Source organism: Periplaneta americana, chromosome 10 (genome assembly GCF_040183065.1).
Source record: "Periplaneta americana isolate PAMFEO1 chromosome 10, P.americana_PAMFEO1_priV1, whole genome shotgun sequence".
Lineage (NCBI taxonomy): Eukaryota > Metazoa > Arthropoda > Insecta > Blattodea > Blattidae > Periplaneta > Periplaneta americana.
The window spans coordinates 173528599-173549260 of record NC_091126.1 but is presented as its reverse complement, the minus strand read 5'-3'; the positions used below and the strand labels follow the sequence as shown (position 1 = coordinate 173549260).

The window sequence follows — 20662 nt, the reverse complement described above, 5'->3', positions numbered from 1 at the left end:
ATTCCACGCTTTGTTTGTGAAAAACAACAGATTAAGAGCTCGGGTATGAACATTATTTAATTTAAAGAAATCTCTTTGCCTCTCGCTCATGTCTATCAAGTAAGGCAATATATCTTGTTGTGATTCCCTGTTATCAGGCTTCGTCAATCGGTATCCTTTAAGATATACTGAAAGATGGTTATTTAAAAAACAATTTGGCTTTCCTATTAGCAAATCTAAGCTTTTTGTGTGACACCATAAAAAAAACTCTAAACATCCAAAAACCTGTTGCCTGAAACAGGGAGGTGCGTGCCATGGAAATTAAACTAGACTCGCTACCAGGTTCAGAAGTACAAGTACTAAGGGACAAATTCCAGAATGTGTTTGGGAAAAACAGTGGATATAAAAAATGTGTAAAGTTGCTCAAGTATTGGAGGATGTGCCTATAGGTGAAATTGAAGGTGTTTGTGTTCGTGACATTCCTCTCTTTAAATATGCACATCTGACGTCCTGTGATGTGGAAAGATCGTTCTCACAGTATAAGTCGTTGTTCAGAGATAATCAGCATGCATTTGTGATGGAGAATTTGGAGATGACCTTTGTTGTTCACTGCAATTCTCGGCCAAATACTAGCACTCAAGTGTGGTTGGTGAGCACCTAGTAACATTTTTTTTCAAGCTAAGTAAGGTATTTTTGTCATATAAAAATATTTTTTTTATTTTTAGCAAATATTTTCGTACTTTTTAGCACATAAAAAATAAATATATTTAAATTTTTTAGCACATAAAAATCCGCTCCCTAATCATCACCATGCAAACAACAATTACTGAAGACGGCTGACAATAGCGGAAGGAATAAGATGGTGAGCCAGCTGATGGCGGAAAGGGTAGGTCATAGAAAACAGGTCAAGGAGGAGAGTAAGGGAAGATGCCCTGAGTCAACAAGGAGGGAACTAAAGAAGATTTACTGTGAGGGGAAGAAAGGAGAAAATAAGGGACTGCAGAACTACAGTCCACGAAGTTGGTGCTTAAGGGGGGGAAGTGATAAAAGAGTGACAAAAGATAAAGAAACAATTAAGTAAGTGTTCAAACAGTAATAGTAACTATCAAAATAATCGAGCAAATATATAAACATACATTACTAACTTATTTTCAGAAAAATCGAATGAATTTTATAACTGAAAAACATATACATAACACCAGAAGAAATGTCTCAACTCTTTTGGCAGAACCTAAATGCTGGATTAAGACACAGTAGGAATTATGGACCAAGACTATACAATTCAGTATTGAATAATAATCCAGACCTAAGCAATTTACACATTCTTAAGTTTAAAAATAAAGTGAAAATGTTTGTATGATATTTGATAAATTTTATTATTATTATTTTTTTAAGTGTTACTAGCATTATATGGTACTAATTTTTATTGTATTTATCTGATGCATGTACCCTATAAGATAAAACACTGTAATAAATATAAATAGATCATTTTCTTAATTAATAACAGTGCACTGTATATCTCCAATAAATGATTCTTTAGCATCGCCACAGATACACTTGATTGTACTTGTCACTATATCTTGTCACTAGAAAGTTATTGAAATTGATATTTTCCCCGCCATTCATAAAATATTTTGATATGATACCTCTTGCACAAAAGGAGAGATCTATAACTGAAACTCGATTAATATATTTCAGTATTATTTGTATTTATCCTGGTAATAATGAACAGTTTGACTCGAAGACATTTTGTTTTTGCAGCATTAACTTCCCATGATTTTACGAGAAGATTCGAAGAGAACGGCAGTTACGTAGACTTTCAGCTCCCCACTACTTCCATTAATGCACAACACAATGTCAATACGGCGGTTGCTGTCAATTGCGATACAACGAACTTTTCTGTTGATTTTCGAGTCTGGCATTTTTTCCGGTTATTATATGCTTATTTAAGTTGTGTTAACTCTCGCTAGCGGTTTTATATTTTATTTTATCCGTCTTAGTATTTATTTTATTATTGTAAATACTTTTGTTTTATCACTATTATTATTGTTGTTATTATTATTATTATTATTATTATTATTATTATTATTAATGAATTATTTTGTATTACAATCTTTGTATCATTTCTGTCACGATTATTCTATTATTATTATTATTATTATTATTATTATTACTATTATTTATATCATCAGCATTATTATTTGAACCCTGTAAAATTTATGTAGACTACTGGACTGTACCTGAGCACGAGCATTATGCTCATTTCGGGTATCTATTCATATGTATTCAATTCAAATGTAAATTGTAAATAAATTTGAATTTGAATTTGAATCGGAGGGAAAATGTATGAACGAATAAGTGAACTAGTGTCCAGAGAAAAAACAGATGATAAAGGAGGTGACAAGAAGAAATTGGAAGTATTTGTTAATAGAAATTGGTAGTGAAATGTTACTAATATAGGAAGTGACTACTAAGCTTAGTGTTGAAACAGAAAAATCGAAATGATAGGATTAGAGGAAATATTTCAATGTAAGTTTATAAATGAAGGTTTTGTTGATCATTGACTTACAAAAATAGTGCCTAATGAAAAATTTTTCGGGTGTGAAAGTGAACAAATAAACATATGATTCAATGACTAGTGAAGAAATACGGGATAAGAGTGATGACAGAAGTAAGGAGAGGTAGAAGTGATTGTAAAATGGAGATGAAAGTGAATGATTATGATTAAGTAGTCTCAGTTTTTTTTTTTTCTTGTTTAGTAGGTTATTTTACGACGCTTTATCAACATCTCAGGTTATTTAGCATCTGAATGAGATGAAGGTGATAATGCCGGTGAAATGAGTCCGGGGTCCAGCACCGAAAGTTACCCAGCATTTGCTCAAATTGGGTTGAGGGAAAACCCCGGAAAAAATCTCAACCAGGTAACTTGTCCTGACCGGGATTCAAACCCGGCCCACCTGGTTTTGCGGCCAGATGCTCTAACTGTTACTCCACAGGACCCTGTATTATTAGTAGGCTTACCTTATATTCATTCTCCATTGACAAAAATAAATAGTAATACTGTATTTCTTTCACCATTTTTCCTGACCTACTTGTGTAAGCTTTGTCATCACTTGCTAGAGTATTCTGCAAGGAACATCAATGCAGCATAAGACTATATTATCCTGATAAGTCTGCAGTAGCCCAACACAGCCTAGAAACTGGTCACAAGATAGATTTCGGAGCCACCACCATCTTGGACAAGACATCAGGTTACTGGGACTTAGTTATCAAGGAAACCATCGAAATCCAGCTAGGTGGCAATAATCTCAACAGAGATGGGGGTCTACAGCTTAGTACAGCATGGAAACCTGCCATCAATACGCTTAGACCACCAACACACGGCAGACAGTCAGGACCAGCAAGTAGCTCCTGATTGGCTGCCGCGTCCACCAACCAGAATGCGCCTGGCGGTCGGGACTAGGAACTAGCTCCTGATTGGCCCGCAGCGGGAACTCCTACTTTTGCATATATACCGGCCAGACGTCGAAAGCTTGGAAGCTAATCTCCAACTCACCTGGCTGAGAACCCGAGAAGAATTATTCTATATCAAACGCCGGGAAAGCCTCAAGTCATACAATATTCTTTCATAGTTTGTTAAACCATTTCTTTTTCTACCTTTCCGTATGTAATTCATTTTCACTGATACTTTCAACATCAGAAAGGTTATATTCGCTTCTATTAGATGAAAGATAGGATAGATCAGAACATTCGTCAGACAACGCTAACACCCTTGCAGTTAGCTTCCCTGGTCCTCGAACCACAGTAGTGAGATGGAAGACGGACGCAATTCAATCATACCTCTCTCTTGCAATCTATTAGGAGTAGAGGCATAACATTGTGGTGGTTGGTAGAAACACCGCCAAAGAACGCATACAGCCATTTTACGGATAAACGCCATAATTTGAACTATGCCCTTCTTCCAGCCAACCCCTCAATTGTGAAAGAGTGTTACTGGCAAGGTGGATTGACAATTCAGTTGTAACTGTAGCCTCAACTGTACATGGAATCAACCCAATAACATCAACTGAGCGGTAATGATGCTCAGAAATAAAGAGAATCAAAGTTCAACATTCAAATCTAATCACAGTATAATAAATACACGGGAGGAACTGTAGGCACATATCATATCGGAATAAAAGGTAAGAAATCATGGTTACCTATATTTACCTGGATGATGGATACTACAATTCACAATGCATGGCTTCTCGCGAGAGAGACAGGATCTAACATTCCTCATCTGAACTTCAGAAGGGAAATTGGGAAAACATATCTTCAATGTTACCAAAATATTTCTAAGGGTCCAGAATGTCCTTCAACCTCCAAATCTGATGAGCATATTCTTGCTGATGTGAGATTTCATCGAATAGGTTATTTCACTGAACCTGTCCAGGGAACAAAAGGTGGAAGTGGGCAGGCGAATTCTGCGTGTGTAGGTCACACACAGTGCAAGAAGTTTGAAGTTGGACTATGTGTATCATGTTTTGTGGCTTTCCACACGAAATAAGATTCAACCATGTAAAAAAAAAAAAAAAAACAATTTGTTTCGGAAAAGAAACTTTTCCTACAGTTCACATACATTTTAATAAAATGTACATTTATAGCACTAATGTGACCATATGGTCACAGTATTGTCATGCCTGTATCTAATATACTACAATGCTAGTAATGAAAAACTTGATTATTTTGCTTACATTACAATGTATTTGTATGAAATTATTTAAAAAAAATGTGAAAAGGTGAAGATGAAAAATTCCATTGTTGATGGGTTTAAGGCCCATCTGAAACAGAGTTGGTGATCCTAACAGCATGATCTTGGCTTGTGAATACAAGATAACCATGAAAAGTAGCAGAAGAATAGATTTATATTACCGGTTTATACAGAGCGTTCGCCTACGGGTGGGGCCAGGAAAGCGGCCTGCCTGCAGTGTCGCTTGCGGGAATCGTCTATCCGTAAGCTTCCGCTTTCTATACTATTACTCTGTAGAGTTTTAATTTTAAAACTTTAGCAGCAGTAAAGACTGATGTTTTTGAAACACTAACTTCCTCTGAAACACGTCTTAGAGATTTATTAGGAGAGCGTGTAAATGATGCACTTTCATCAAATTTTCCTTCCATCAATACTCTTCATTTTCGCTTAGGAATTGTAGTATTTATCGACCCTGTTGTCCTTAATTTATTAACAAGACGTCTAACAGCTTCTCTACCCTGAATTGGAGCACCCGGATATTTCACTTCAAATTGCCTATGCACCTCTCTACACGACTCTGTTTTCACATATGCATCATACATAAAAACTCTCTGTTCAAGCGTGAATTTTGCGTTTTGCATTGTTAACAAATTTTACACACACGCTGAATATTTAAGCAACTGTGTCAAGGAGCTGCACTGTACGTGTTAAATACTGAAACATCAGGCTCACAACTGATAACTTGTCGACCTTGATGTCCTTGATTGTCAAGCGTGTCTCAACAACCGCACGCACAAAGTGGCATATCAGAACATGCCGCTTTTCTGGCCTCACCCATAGGCGAACGCTCTGTATATCATAAAAGACACCAAGTTAATCTCATAATGGCAATTATATGGTCGTGATTGGATAATATGAATGTCAAAATTTCTTCACGCACAACTCCATTATACAACTATCTGAACCAAAATACTTAAGATACCAGTAGAGTTCACTATATACAAGGTGATTATAAAGTCCCTATCCATTTTTGTGAAATCGCAAATATATCTTGTTTTTGTTTTAGGTACTGACGAGAGGATAGTCGTAGTCCGTGCCCGTCTGAGAGGACTAATGTACGATACAGTGAGTGCTGATTTGACACGAAGATTTGGGAAACCTGGCCTCACAAATGTGACCATTCACCAGCTTGTCAACAAATTCAATCACACAGGGAATATTAAGGACGAAGAGCATTCAGGCAGGTCATCTGTACATGAAGACACCGTGCAACGGATTCAGGAAGTCATTGAACAAAGCTCTCGCGCATCGACTTGGCATTTCAGTTGTGAGCTTGACATTCCACAATGGTAGTCTGTATAGCTCAATTGATGAATTGTTTATGATTATAAATTGAATTAATCTACTTGATATTAATTGCACAAATTTGTATAGCTTAATGAAAGTATGCTACTTTGTATTGTATATATTTGTATAGTTTTGGCCGATGAATTGTATATGCTTTAAACTGAATAATAATCTATATAGCTCTATTGATAAATTGTTTGTGTTTGTAATTTGAAGTAGTTTGCATGATATGTATTATCAATTTCTGTATATCACAACTGGTTGAATTGTTTATGCCTTAAATTTAATTAACTTGTTTTGTATTATACATATAGCTCAACTGATGAATGATCGTTTGCATTTGTAAATTTAATAATCTGATTGGCTATGTATTGTATACTTTTAGTAGAGCCATCGATGTAGCTCAGTCGGCAGACTCGCTGGGCTGCTGATCCGGAGCTGCGTTCGGGCTTGGGTTGGATCCCCCTTTGGTCTTTGGTTTCTTCCGAGGTTTTTCACAGCCATGGGACTGAAGCTGGATGGTCTATGGCGAGTCCTTGGCATCAACTCCTTTGATTTGATTACCTGGTAGGGTTTTTCCGAGGTTTTCACCAACCAAAAGGCAAATGCCGGGTAATATTTTGGCGAATCCTCGGACCTCACCTCATCTCACTACATCTCGCCAAAATATTGTAAAAAATTGCACAAAATTGTAGAAAATTACTAAATTGTAAAACTATAAAAATTTGTAAAAATTGTAATTGTAATGTTGTAAAATTTTGACTTGTTCCACATCTTAAAGCTTCATTGCTCATGTAAGATCTATGGAATAAAATAAATGAATGAATGAATCCACTGTGTGGAAGATTCTACACTTTTCGTGCATATCATGTTATTTTGGTCCGTATTCCACTACATTTTATGTACAGTTCCAGAAGTCATTATAGGCCTATCCATAATAAAACTTAAAATTTTTCATTATTTTTAATTAATTTAAATCTATTGCATTGATGCGGGAACAAGAGTTCCTTATTTGACACATTAACAACAAGACTGTATGGAGGGGAAAGTTGGCCAGTGACAAATGAAAGAATAAGTAATGTAACAGCAATTGAAATGAAATGCCACTGAAGAATAGTTGGAAAAACAAAGAGGGATAAAGTAGGAAATGAGAGAATTAGAGAAGAATTAAAACAGAAATCAGTAGAGGAGAAGTTAAGAAAAAAACAATTAAAGTGGTATGGAGAAATGGTGCGAATGGGAGAAGAAAGAAAACCAAAGCAAGTAATGAAGGCAATGATGGAAGAGAGAAGAAGAAAGGGAAGACCAAGGACCATGTACAAGGCGCATCCAGAAAGTAAGTTTCCCTATTTAAAAAAAAAAATGAACACACACTTTCAGGAAAACATTTATTGGCAACAGGTACAGCAATGTTTCAGCTTTTTTTCAACATAGCCACCATCAGAATTGAGACAATTGTCATATCGTGGGATCAACTTTTGTACCCCTCTGTCGTAGAACTCTGCCGCCTGTGAATGGAACCGGCGTGTGACAGACGTCTTCAGCTCTTCGTCGTTGCCAAAACGCTCACTGGAGGACAGGAATTTCTTGAGGTGCAAGAAAACGTGAAAATCGCTGGGAGCAAGATCAGGACTGTAGGGTGGGTGATCAAACAACTCCCAACCAAATTCCGTCAAAACAGCTGCTGTGCGCCGAGCTGTATGTGGACGAGCATTGTCATGGAGGAGCACAACACCTGCAGTAAGCATTCCACGCCTCTTGTTTTGAATGGCACGTCGCAATTTTCGCAGTGTTTCACAGCAACGGTCAGCGTTCATTATTTCACCTCTTGGAAGGAAGTCAATGAGCAGAATGCCCTTCCTGTCCCAGAACACCGTGCACATCACTTTCCGAACCGACAGCGTCTGTTTGAATTTCGTCCTGACTGGAGATCCACTATGCCGCCAATGCATGGTTTCCGAGGTGAAGTGCGAAATCCAAGTCTCATCGCCCGTGACGATCCTGTCGAGGAACTCGTCGCCGTCATCGTGATACCGTTGCAGAAATGTCAGTGCTGCTCCTAAACGTTGCATTTTGTGTTCGGTTGTCAGGTTTTTCGGCAGCCACCTGGCACACACTTTTTTGAACAGCAGGTGCTTAGTGACAATCTCATGCAACAAGGATCGCGATATCTGCGGAAAATGGCTGCTCAGCTCCGTAATCGTGAAGCGACGGTTCTCCATGATGCACTGCCGCACCAGCTCAACACGATCATCATTGATGAGGGACAGTCGCCCACTGCGCTCTTCATCATGGACACTTTGACGACCTTCGGAAAACTGCCTACACCAGCGACGCACCATCTGCTTACTCATGATGTTCAGCCCATAGACCTGACAGAGCTGCCGATGAATTTCAATTGGTGCAATGCTTTGTGGATTAAAGAACTTTATCACTGACCGAACCTCGCAGGCGGTGGGAGAAGGAATAAGAGCTCCCATTTCGGACCACTGCTGCCACGCTACTGGCACCAGGCAGGACCTGTCTGGCTGGCATATGATTGATACGTCATAGATCTGTTATGCATGCGCAATTGACACGGCTAATTACGTTTACTTTCAAGGGGAAAAAATCGGGAATCTTACTTTCTGGATGCGCCTCGTATATGGATAATATTGAGATGATGGCAAAGAAAGGAGGGAAACGAATTGGAAACTGAGAAGAATGGCGAGGAATAGAGAGGAATGGAGGAGGTGGATTGAGGCAAAAGGGAAAGATGAAGAAGAAACAACAAGACATTAAATCAAGCATTCAACATTTTGCCAGGAAACGTTTTTATTTCATTTTCTGAAAAAAAGTGCAAAAATGGCTTTAGCAGATTTTGAAACTGGATGCCTCACATGCAAACAGTTTTTGTATATTAATGATAAAAGCAAAAAGTTGCTTACATGTGAGGCAAGAGTTGTGTGTAAATTTCATGGGTATTATACGGGATTTATGGTCACATTTTTAAGTAAATTTGAGGTACTTTCTGAAATGTAACTGTTTATTACATAATACGCACAAAATCATGAACATTAAACTTTATAGTGCTAGGTTTGTTTGCCTGCACAACAAAAGAAAGATAAATCTGTAACATATGCAAGTTCCTCTCTGGGACTATGAGTAATGAAAACCATGAAGTATTGAGATGTAACCTCTATTAGTCTGTGTAGAATGGTGGTAAACCTAATATGCAGCAATCTTAGGTTACAATTCAGCCTAAAATTAATTATATATGCACCACAAACGAAGAACAATTCAAACATACATGAGAAAACTTATACATAAACATAAACAATTTTTGAGGAGAAAAAATGAGGAATTTTAAACTTGATTAGAAGACTGGAAGCCCTCAGTGTTATCACCTGAAACCATCTCTCTTGTAATGACTATCGTGAAATTTTACTTTGTATAGTTCTTTTTCATAAACTCTCCTACGAAAAATATTTTGACTCAATTAATGCTCTAAGTTTTTTTATGATTTTTATAAACAGATAAACGCATGGCATTAACACAAACAATTCCTTCCATTTAAATTCAATATCTTGAATCCTTGAAACTCAAAAGCAAGCATAACACATCAACAGTCTACACAAACAGGATTTCAACCAATAGACTGTGTCATGAAGTTACTCAGATCCTTAATATGTTGCTCCCATACTATAGTTTAAATTATGGTAAAATATTTTAACAATTACAGCAACAATTATTCAAACTAATTAAATTATTTCTCCTTCTAATAATGAACACTTGAACACCTGAATTGGAATGATATAGCAGAAGCCCCAGTATTATAATAATAGTAATAATAATTTCAAACAGTTAAAACTTGTATATATTTTGAATATTTATGGAATTGAGAATGACTTGTAAATATATTTAAAAAAAGTAATTTCATGAAATAAAATTTAAACTAAATTTATTGTTAAATGTTCTACCAAATTTAAATTAAAATCCACTGGTGCAAAACCAACTCTGGGTTGTAGTAATCTCCTCTAATAATGACGATAGCAACAGCAGCAATTCCCAATCAAAACCAAACATGCATTGGCCAATCTGCTTCTAAGAAAAAAGCACTTGGTGTAAAGTGAAACATTCACTGAGTTGACATACAAAGCAAACTTACAAATAGCAGGCCTTGTGGGGCCTCCCATATCAAACTTCTCGGAGTAAAATTATTATACTGGGGCATCTGCTATTGCCCAGCACAAGAATTTCTAACTACAAGGAACAAACAACATGTTTCTCAATCTTTACATTGGTACATACTCTATTAACCCCATTGGCCAATCTGCTTCTAAGAAAAAAGCACTTGGTGTAAAGTGAAACATTCACTGAGTTGACATACAAAGCAAACTTATAAATAGCAGGCCTCCCATATCAAACTTCTCGGAGTAAAATTATTATACTGGGGCATCTGCTATTGCCCAGCACAAGAATTTCTAACTACAAGGAACAAACAACATGTTTCTCAATCTTTACATTGGTACATACTCTATTAACCCCATTGGCCAATCTGCTTCTAAGAAAAAAGCACTTGGTGTAAAGTGAAACATTCACTGAGTTGACATACAAAGCAAACTTATAAATAGCAGGCCTCCCATATCAAACTTCTCGGAGTAAAATTATTATACTGGGGCATCTGCTATTGCCCAGCACAAGAATTTCTAACTACAAGGAACAAACAACATGTTTCTCAATCTTTACATTGGTACATACTCTATTAACCCCATTGGCCAATCTGCTTCTAAGAAAAAAGCACTTGGTGTAAAGTGAAACATTCACTGAGTTGACATACAAAGCAAACTTATAAATAGCAGGCCTCCCATATCAAACTTCTCGGAGTAAAATTATTATACTGGGGCATCTGCTATTGCCCAGCACAAGAATTTCTAACTACAAGGAACAAACAACATGTTTCTCAATCTTTACATTGGTACATACTCTATTAACCCCATTGGCCAATCTGCTTCTAAGAAAAAAGCACTTGGTGTAAAGTGAAACATTCACTGAGTTGACATACAAAGCAAACTTATAAATAGCAGGCCTCCCATATCAAACTTCTCGGAGTAAAATTATTATACTGGGGCATCTGCTATTGCCCAGCACAAGAATTTCTAACTACAAGGAACAAACAACATGTTTCTCAATCTTTACATTGGTACATACTCTATTAACCCCATTGGCCAATCTGCTTCTAAGAAAAAAGCACTTGGTGTAAAGTGAAACATTCACTGAGTTGACATACAAAGCAAACTTACAAATAGCAGGCCTTGTGGGGCCTCCCATATCAAACTTCTCGGAGTAAAATTATTATACTGGGGCATCTGCTATTGCCCAGCACAAGAATTTCTAACTACAAGGAACAAACAACATGTTTCTCAATCTTTACATTGGTACATACTCTATTAACCCCATTGGCCAATCTGCTTCTAAGAAAAAAGCAAACTTACAAATAGCAGGCCTTGTGGGGCCTCCCATATCAAACTTCTCGGAGTAAAATTATTATACTGGGGCATCTGCTATTGCCCAGCACAAGAATTTCTAACTACAAGGAACAAACAACATGTTTCTCAATCTTTACATTGGTACATACTCTATTAACCCCATTGGCCAATCTGCTTCTAAGAAAAAAGCACTTGGTGTAAAGTGAAACATTCACTGAGTTGACATACAAAGCAAACTTACAAATAGCAGGCCTTGTGGGGCCTCCCATATCAAACTTCTCGGAGTAAAATTATTATACTGGGGCATCTGCTATTGCCCAGCACAAGAATTTCTAACTACAAGGAACAAACAACATGTTTCTCAATCTTTACATTGGTACATACTCTATTAACCCCATTGGCCAATCTGCTTCTAAGAAAAAAGCACTTGGTGTAAAGTGAAACATTCACTGAGTTGACATACAAAGCAAACTTATAAATAGCAGGCCTCCCATATCAAACTTCTCGGAGTAAAATTATTATACTGGGGCATCTGCTATTGCCCAGCACAAGAATTTCTAACTACAAGGAACAAACAACATGTTTCTCAATCTTTACATTGGTACATACTCTATTAACCCCATTGGCCAATCTGCTTCTAAGAAAAAAGCACTTGGTGTAAAGTGAAACATTCACTGAGTTGACATACAAAGCAAACTTACAAATAGCAGGCCTTGTGGGGCCTCCCATATCAAACTTCTCGGAGTAAAATTATTATACTGGGGCATCTGCTATTGCCCAGCACAAGAATTTCTAACTACAAGGAACAAACAACATGTTTCTCAATCTTTACATTGGTACATACTCTATTAACCCCATTGGCCAATCTGCTTCTAAGAAAAAAGCACTTGGTGTAAAGTGAAACATTCACTGAGTTGACATACAAAGCAAACTTACAAATAGCAGGCCTCCCATATCAAACTTCTCGGAGTAAAATTATTATACTGGGGCATCTGCTATTGCCCAGCACAAGAATTTCTAACTACAAGGAACAAACAACATGTTTCTCAATCTTTACATTGGTACATACTCTATTAACCCCTCCCAAAACAAGCTAATCATTACAAAAAGTCTATTTAGCATTATTTGATCCTGCCCCTTCCAGTTAACACTTTGTATGGAGGAGTCTAGGTCCTCTCGAGCTGTTCACACAGCCACGTGGGAGTTAGTAGAAAAAGAAATTATACTCGTACCAATTCAAATCTTCAGAATAGGAAAGGAAGGCCAATAGATCCTGGATTCATCAGTGCTGTAGAGACAACAGTTTGCTTCCTCATCCAGGAAATCCCAAATAATGATTTTCTGAAAGGGAAAACAGAACTACATCCAATGCCCTGCTTGTACCTCTAATGAAAATCATCGTTATATCCACACATGACATGACATAAAACGACATAACATAATATACTGGGTTGCAAGGAATAGTGAAGTGCACTCCATAACCTCTCCTACTCAAACCCCATCCTCACATTTTGGCAAGTGAGGATCTGAAGACTCGCTTTGGTATAACTGTTACATCAAAAATGGAGGATGACCTGCCATGGCATGCATAAGGGTTCCCTAAGTGGTGGAGAGGGGATATAGTTGGTGGTGTTAGAGATGAATATGGGCTGGGCTTGGGCTGTTCGCTTTAAGCGGATAGGTTAGGTTCAGTGGCGGTTCCTTGGGGGAGGGAAGGGAGGAACGTCCTCCTCACATTTTCTTCTTTTGAAAGTAAATACCAAATAAAATATGTGCCTTGAAATTCGAGGAAGATTCGATAATTTTTAAGTTCACAGCTATAAGAAAAACTCGGTTGATCGAGTTTTAAACGACACGCGCTCATGTGCTGTAGAAAACTGTGAGAAAGATGCGAGATTGTCTGTGTGGAGGAAAGGCACTCCATTCCTCCTCTACTGCAGTTAACACACATAGACAACAGCGCACTAGCGGCCAGAGAAAGAAGCAGAGTTTTAAAGTAAGTAAATGAATGGAGAGGGAGGAGATCCTCCTCTGAATCAGTCATGGGCGGGAAATAGAAACCGACTGGTCGTGCAGCAAGCTCGCTACCGCTGCCATCTAATGATGTTGCATTCAACCGGACTATAACACATCTAGGAGGAGACACAACAAAAACAGTTTTAACGCAACGCTATGAAAGACACCATGTAAACTTTTTTTTTTAAAATTATAAATCAAAAATATTATTCATTGCACTTTATATAGGCTACTATTCATGGTTTGAAATTTTCGTGGATATTTGAAAGTTAAAGTCGGCTTTATGTAAAACAAAGAAGAAGTAGTTTTACATAGTTGGCCCCTGAAATTCATTTCTATTCATTGTTTACTAAACAGGGGAACAGCCAAGTTGTCAGTTTTGTACAAATATATTTGAAACTGAAAGTAGGTACTCCAAACTACATCATTTTCAATATAAAAAATTAATCGGCCACCAGCAGCTTTGAACAATAATGATAGTATGACTTTACAAGAACTGACATTCTTCAAAAGTGTGTGATACTGAACTTGTAAAATGTACATGTGGTAGAACAGACCACGTGGGTGGGTGCAGTGTTCTCGCTTTCCTCAGATTATTTCCCATTTCCATTTCCGTAAAACAGTCCCGGTTACGAGTTAGTAGCTAGTCTCTTCCAACACGTGTGATGCTGTAGTGTGCTCGAAAAATGCTACGAGGTTGTGAATTTCCTTGTAATTGTTAATTTGTGCAATTATTCAACAATGAATGGAAGTGAAAACATAATATATTTTGGACAATTTAGGAAACTCAGTTTACAAGAACAGATTATTGCTATACAGAAGGGAAGGCCAACCCCAACACTACCTGGTCTTACATGTATGCATGTAGGCTAATTTGTAGCATGTTTCATTCAAGAAGGTGTCATTTAGTGCTGTTAATTTTTTTCCTCCTCTTAAGAAATATGCAGGAGCCGCCACTGGTTAGGTTGCATCATCATATCATACCTGCAGACTTACTAAAGGCTTTACCAACAACCAAAAATGTATTTAAAAATAGGCTTAAGGATTTTACTAATAGACGGTAATTATACACAATATTTAAATGGTGTAAATGATATTTTGTTATTGAAGTGTTGTATCAGTGAACAATTATGTTGTGTCAGTGAAGTGTGATGTGTAAGTGAAACATGTTCCTGTCAGTGAAGCAGTGCAAAGTATTTGAACAGTGAAATGTTTTTGAAGTGTTAGTGAAATCAGGATAGAATCAGTGAAATGTGTCGTAGTTCCAGTGCAGTGAGTGAGTTGACAGCGAAATGAGTGTAATGTTGAAAGGTACTTGTGCAGATATGAATATATCATACTCGTGGGTTTTAGTTCGAACTTAGGTTTAAGATACAAATTAGATTTATTTTAAATGTTATTTTAAATGATCGTGCTTCATTTAATTTAGGATATTCCCTGTTATTATTATTATTATTATTATTATAAATTATTGTTAGTATTAATTATTAGTATTATTATTAATTGTATTTTTAATCAATAAGTTTATTACTGTCATTATTGAGCGTAATTAGTTACACTGCCACCGGGTATATACCCATTGCAGTGTGAATAAATACACACACACATCATGAAGGTTTGTAGTGTCCATGGCTGTTATTCTGCGGGCTAGAGTAAAGCACACTGTGTGCCTAAAAGGGGTAGCTTACTGATACAGAGTTGTAATTTCTGTTGTCAATTCAGTATTATGAGCATCAACATGTAAACAATCTACTCTCCCTTCACATTAACTCAAGTGAACGAAAGGTACTATACATTAAATATGTTAAATAATTATTATTGGAACAAAATGCTGCTGCATTGGTAAATAAAGAAAAGCGTATATAAAAATTAAATTTTAATTTGTGTTAATTTTATTACCACTATTTTATGTTTCGTATTTCCTTTTCAAGCGGTTATAAGTTAAAAATCAACATTATCATTGCCTGTAAAAATGTCTTTATTGTACATTTTTAGGGGAACAAAAAAGAGAGCTGGAGTGATACTGATGTGGAGGACAATAAGAATAAAAGATAACTACTGGGTGTTCAGTTCAAAATGTGTCTTGGCTCGCTGTATGCCGTCATGTGGCTAGCTGATGAGCCTAGAGAATTCAATCTTCCTACACTTCCGCAGCTCAGGTGTATAATCTAAGAGGCAGAGAAGTTGGCTAGCAAGTACGGCATTCATTCTAAAGAGTACGTGCCGATACGTACGGTAAAGCCGGTAGTGGCAGGAATGTGAACTGTTTGGAAATACGTACTCTCGGGATATGGGGAGAGGGTTAAGACGATTACTTACGTATTTGTTGACATTAACTTCGACGGTCAACATGAACACGGAGCATTTGATTTGTGTTGTGGAATGTTACCGTACGCAACCGATGATAACAAATACCCTGCGTACGACTTCCCGGCGCAAAACACAGTTCGAAAGAGGTTATGGTAGCACACAGACCGTACAGACCGCCATCTGTTGCTACGACGTTCAAGTTATACCGTACACGTTCTCAAGTTCAGATTGAAGAATGCCTTAAATAATAGGCAACTTCTCTAACATATCAGCTGAAACTCGCTTCAAATCGGTGACCCAACAACAGTGACATCATGACACACTTTGAAATGAACACCCAGTATAACGATGAAGAGAAGTATTCACTACCACAAGTAACAACTTACTTAACAATTTCAAATTACATCTAAAAAATATTTCTTCCACACTTTCTCGTCCAACACTATTACATGCAACAAAGTTAGTCCACTATTTCGTCCATTTTATTAGCTGTATAATGTGTGTAAGTAATAAAATATCTCTTCAAGTTTTGCCAGCTAAACAAACATAACCAATGGAATTGAGTTTGGGCAAATTTTCTCACTTATGCAATGTATGTACTTTCCACTAGAAAAAATGAAAGTACATATAGGATTATATTTCAACATTTGAAAACTGCAGCACACATTATATACTCGGATTTAACTCCACAATTCATCTTCGTGGGATTCAAAATTAGTACAATACATGCTGCTCAAATTACGTCACAAAATATTGTGATAAAGGGATGTCTGTTTCTTTTTCTGTAAAACATTTGATGCCACGCAGTAAATCTTGGACTTCCAGAACTTTTCCTAAATTATGTCATTTGCACCTTCTGACCCTTCCACTGTTCCACTGGAAAGTAAGATAATTTGGACCAATTAGCAGACACTTTTGACGATGATGTCCAAGATCTCGTTGCATATATCGAGGCAGTATGTGTAAGAGGTTGTATAGCAAGAGGCAAAAGAAGAGGGTTGCCTCCAAGACTTCTGCCCGCACTTTGGAATGTCTATGACCAAGAGATAAAAGAACACAGAGTACTAAAGGAAGCGTAGCACTTCCGTTTTCAAAAAATCATTAGCACACATCATTTTAGGCTTCTTTGCCTCGAGCTTGAACTATGAAGGAGGAAACCATAAGGCTCGCAGGCAGGCTTAGTTGGCTTACTGCTGTACAGGTAGTCGGGTAAAAGCCTGTCATTTGCCCATACACATCTCTAGGTGGAGTTGTCTGACAATCCTCCCAGCTAGGTCATATGGACCTGCTATTAATGGCAGGTGTGATCTCCAAGCAGTCTGGGAGTTGTGTGTAGGTGATATAACTGCCATAACATAAAAATATGGTGCCTACATTAAAACAGTCATACTTTTTGCTACATCACTCCTATATTGAAGAAGTGTGTTACTGGCTTTATTGCCAAGAACTCAGCATCTTTGGACCCTCCAAGGATAGAGATGGCAAATGGAGAATAAAGCTAACAAAGAACTAAATGATTTAATACACAATCAAAATATAATAAATTTCATCAGGGCTATGAGGTTAAGATGGTTTGGCCATGTTAAAAGAATGGAAGAGCAGAGGCTAGTGAAAGGTATATATAAATGGAAATCCCTGGGAACTAGAGCAGCGGGTAGACTGAAAAGCCGCTGGGAAGATGATATTGTGAATGATTTGAGGACGCTATGAATCACGGATTGGATGATGGTTGTACAGAATAGAAGTCCGTGGAAAAAAAATTGTTGAGAAGGCTAAGACATTTAATTTTGAAGTTGTAGTGCCTTGAGAAGAAGAAGAAGAAGAAGATGATGTAAAAAATTCTGTTTCATCAAATGTCATTTGGAAAATCACTAAACGACTGACAAAATCTAATTTCTCTCCTAAACAGCAGCCAATACAATTTCCTTCCGGACTTAGATATAACCCGAATGAAAAATCAGAAGCCATTGCAGAATACTTACAAAATCATTTTGATGAACCTCCTGCATACCCAGATTACAGTGACGGCTCCTGCATATTTCTTAAGAGGAGGAAAGAAGTTAACTGCATAAAATGACACCTTCTTGAATGAAACACGCTACAAATTAGCCTACATGCATACATGTAAGACCAGATAGTGTTCGGGTTGGCTTCCCTTTTGTATAGCAATAATCTGTTCTTGTAAACTGAGTTTCCTAAATAATTGTCCAAAATATATGTTTTCACTTCCATTCATTGTTGAATAATTGCACAAATTAACAATTACAAGGAAATTCACAACCTTGCAGGATTTTTCCGAACACCACAGCATCACACGTGTTGGAAGAGACCAGCTACAAACATGCAACCAGAACCGTTTTACGGAAGTGGGAATGCAAAATAATCTGTTAGGAAAGCGAGAACACTGCACCCACCCACGTGGTCTGTGTTGCCACATGTACATTTTACATGTTCAGTATCACATGCTTTTGAAGAATGTCAGTTCTTGTAAAGTCATACTATCATTATTTTAAAGCTGCCCTTGGCCGATTAATTTTTTTATGTTAAAAATAGTGTAGTTTGGAGTACTTTCAATTTCAAATATATATGTACAAAACTGACAACTTGGATGTTGTCCTGTCTAGTAGACAATGAATGGAAGTGAATTTCAGTGGCCAAAATGATCTACGATATTAATGTAGAACTACTTCCTCTTTGTTTTATGCAAACCCGACTTTAACTTTCAAATATCCTTGAAAATTTCAAATCATGAATAGTACTCTATACGTATAAAGTGCAATGAATAATATATTTTCATTTATAATTTTTAAAAAGTTTATATGGTGTCTTATAACCTTGCGTTAAAACTGTTTTTATTGTGCCTCCTCCAAGATGTGTTAGTTGGTTGAATGCAACATCGTTAGATGGCAGTGGTAGCGAGCTTGCTGCATGACCAGTCGGTTTCTATTTCCCGCCCATGCGCTGATTCAGAGGAGGATCTCCTCCCTCTCCGTTCATTTACTTGCTTTAAAACCCTGCTTCTTTCTCTGGCCGCTAGTGCGCTGTTGTCTATGTGTGTTAACTGCAGTAAAGGAGGAAAGGATTGGCTTTCCTCCACACAAACAATCTCGCATCCTTCTCACAGTTTTCTACAGCACATGAGCGCACGTCGTTTAAAACTCGATCAACTAAGGTTTACTTATAGCTGTGAACTTAAAAATTATCGAATCTTCCTCGAATTTTAAGGCACATATTTTATTTGATATTTACTTTCAGAAGAAGAAAAATGTGAGGAGGACGTTCCTCCCTTCCCTCCCCCGAGGAGCTGCCACTGCCAGATTATAATATTGTAAATCAAGAGATAGCCCGATAAGTTACAACAATTTGAAACAAGCCACATAACAGTAAATTTCAGAATACTAATCCCTCTGAAGTGAAATCAATAATCAAATCATTAAAATCTGATAAGATGAACAACCTAGTCCTGTAGAATCTTCCTCGAAAGACAATATGTCATATCACTAAACTGTTTAACATAGCAATGTGTCTGAAATATTTTCCCACATCATAGAAACATGCACATATAACTATTTCTACACAAAATAAACCACTTAATTTTCCTCAAAACAGACGTCCAATCAGCCTACTAGATACACACGGAAAAATATATGAGAAAATTATCCTTAAACAACTTGGCCCATTAATGGAGAAGATTATATCTACTTGGCAAACAGCATTCCAGAAAGGGAAATCAGTAAATCAGGGGATAATTTCATTAGTTGAAGACACAATAAAGGGATTTAACTCATTATCATACATAGTCGCTACCTTTCTGGATGTCAAGAAAGCTTTTGACTGTGTCTGACATTATGGTCTTTTTTGTAAAACTAATCAATATCTTGGAGATTTATCTTTCGAAGAGGTGGAAAAATTCAAATATCTTGGAGCAACAGTAACAAATATAAATGACACTCGGGAGGAAATTAAACGCAGAATAAATATGGGAAATGCATATTATTATTCGGTTGAGAAGCTTTTGTCAGCTAGTCTTCTGTCAAAAAATCTGAAAGTTAGAATTTATAAAACAGTTATATTACCGGTTGTTCTGTATGGTTGTGAAACTTGGACTCTCACTTTGAGAGAGGAACAGAGATTAAGGGTGTTTGAGAATAAGGTTCTTAGGGAAATATTTGGGGCTAAGAGGGATGAAGTTACAGGAGATTGGAGAAAGTTACACAACACAGAACTGCACACATTGTATTCTTCACCTGACATAATTAGGAACATAAAATGCAGACATTTGAGATGGGCAGGACATGTACCCTGTATGGGCGAATACAGAAATGCATATAGAGTGTTAGTTGGGAGGCCGGAGGGAAAAAGACCTTTGGGGAGGCCGAGATGTAGGTGGGAAGATAATATTAAAATGGATTTGAGGGAGGTGGGATATGATGACAGAGACTGGATTAATCTTGCTCAGGATAGGGACCAATGGCGTGCTTATGTGAGGGCGGCAATGAACCTCCGGGTTCCTTAAGAGCCAGTAAGTAAGTAATCAATATCTACTTCCTACTTTAAAGGCACTTAATTCACCTGACACTCTGAATTACTTATGTACACCATTTTTCGGATATACCTTACTCATTCGTAAATAGGTCATCAATTTTCTTCATCCAATTATATTGTGATGTTGGCGTTCTGTCCACTCCAGGGCTTTTCGGACTGTTTGTCTGAAGTCTCTGCAAAGATAACATTTTAGTTTACTGTACTTAGAAGAAGTAAATTTAATTTGGATGAAATGAAATATGATAGCAGTGCAGTCTGTGTATGAATA

The 20662-nt window shown here is 37.1% G+C and overlaps 1 protein-coding gene across 3 annotated transcripts in view; it reads right to left on the bottom strand.

Moving 5' to 3' along the window:
• Positions 1-8985: 8985 nt before the first annotated feature.
• The window catches only part of LOC138708159 (host cell factor 2-like), a 50021-nt gene continuing 38344 nt past the window's right edge, over positions 8986-20662 (bottom strand). Inside the window, exons 7-8 of one of the 3 annotated variants that reach the window (XM_069838417.1) lie at positions 20470-20567; positions 8986-12864 (exon numbers count right to left, since the gene is read on the bottom strand). In XM_069838417.1, coding sequence (XP_069694518.1) covers positions 20498-20567 — 70 coding nt within the window. In that variant the 3' untranslated portion in view covers positions 8986-12864; positions 20470-20497. Of the gene's footprint in view, positions 12865-20464; positions 20568-20662 lie in introns of all 3 variants that reach the window. The other 2 variants (XM_069838416.1, XM_069838418.1) reach the window with 2 other exon arrangements.